Source organism: Rhincodon typus, chromosome 35 (genome assembly GCF_021869965.1).
Source record: "Rhincodon typus isolate 14 chromosome 35, sRhiTyp1.1, whole genome shotgun sequence".
Taxonomy (NCBI): domain Eukaryota; kingdom Metazoa; phylum Chordata; class Chondrichthyes; order Orectolobiformes; family Rhincodontidae; genus Rhincodon; species Rhincodon typus.
This window is the reverse complement of record NC_063366.1, coordinates 915342-916491: the sequence shown is the minus strand read 5'-3', so window position 1 is coordinate 916491 and position 1150 is coordinate 915342. Positions and strand designations below refer to the sequence as shown.

Genomic DNA, 1150 nt, shown 5'->3' with positions numbered 1-1150 from the left:
GCCTCTCAGTGTTTCTGTCTGTCTGCCTGCCTGCCTGCCTGCCTCTCAGTGTTTCTGCCTGCCTGTCTGCCTCTCAGTGTTTCTGTCTGCCTGCCTATCTGAGTTTCTGTCTGCCTGTCTGCCTGTCTGCCTGCCTGCCTCTCAGTGTTTCTGTCTGTCTGTCTGCCTGCCTCTCAGTGTTTCTGTCTGTCTGTCTGTCTGTCTGCCTGCCTCTCAGTGTTTCTGCCTGCCTGCCTCTCAGTGTTTCTGCCTGTCTGACTGTCTGATTGCCTTGTGTATGGTGTTTCCCTGTCCCCCCTTGGCCTGTCTGTCTCTGTTTAATGCAGTGTATCTGTGTCTCTCAGTGAGTTACTGTGTGTCGCACTCACCTGGTCTCAGTTCTCTCTCTCCATATTTAAGGTATTTTTTCAGCCACTCGATACAGGTTCCCTCCAGGTAACCCTTTAGCTGCTGGTTGAGTGCCGGATCCCGGTCCCACTTGTTTTTGGTGATCTCCCCCCAGCTGAGGGGGGTCACCCACACCATGTCCTTCTTGTCGAAGCTGATGAAGTCGCTGTTATCCCAGCCGTGCTGGTTAAACCCCCCGGTGCTGCCGTCATCCCGGAGCTCACAGCCGTACATCATCTGGATGGTGTGGATCCCTGTGGGTCACAGAGAGAGAGAGCCAATCACAGGGAGGGATCGCACAGGGGGCGGCCAATCACAGGGAGGGATCGCACAGGGGGCGGCCAATCACAGGCAGGGATCGCACAGGGGGCGGCCAATCACAGCCCCCCCGGGCCCGATCCCCGCGGATCCCCCTCTCACTTACCCCCGGTCTGGTTGGTCCTCTCCAGGGCGGTCTGGATGTTGGTCTTTCCCCACGGCTCCCAGCCCCGGGCGGTCTGTGTCTGCCGCTCCCAATAATCCGCTCCCAGATTCTCCTCTGCCCAGCGCTGCCGGGGGATGTCCCTCCGGATCTCACTGTCATAGTAATCAAACAGTTTCTCATCCACATAACCGACCACCATAAACTCCGGTATTCCCGGGAGGGGGGTGATCCAGGTGTGAAAATACCGGAGACTGTGAGACCCTGAAACACACAGAGACAGAGAGAGATCAGGGAGTGAACCCGCCGGGAAACACCCCCCCAAACACCAATCTCCCAAAC

The 1150-nt window shown here is 57.6% G+C and overlaps 1 protein-coding gene across 2 annotated transcripts in view; it reads right to left on the bottom strand.

Moving 5' to 3' along the window:
- The window catches only part of LOC109926076 (class I histocompatibility antigen, F10 alpha chain-like), an 11687-nt gene that overhangs the window by 7359 nt on the left and 3178 nt on the right, over positions 1-1150 (bottom strand). For both annotated transcript variants that reach the window (XM_048616736.1, XM_048616737.1), the window contains exons 2-3: positions 812-1072; positions 369-641 (exon numbers count right to left, since the gene is read on the bottom strand). In XM_048616736.1, coding sequence (XP_048472693.1) covers positions 369-641; positions 812-1072 — 534 coding nt within the window. The remainder of the gene's footprint in view (positions 1-368; positions 642-811; positions 1073-1150) is intronic.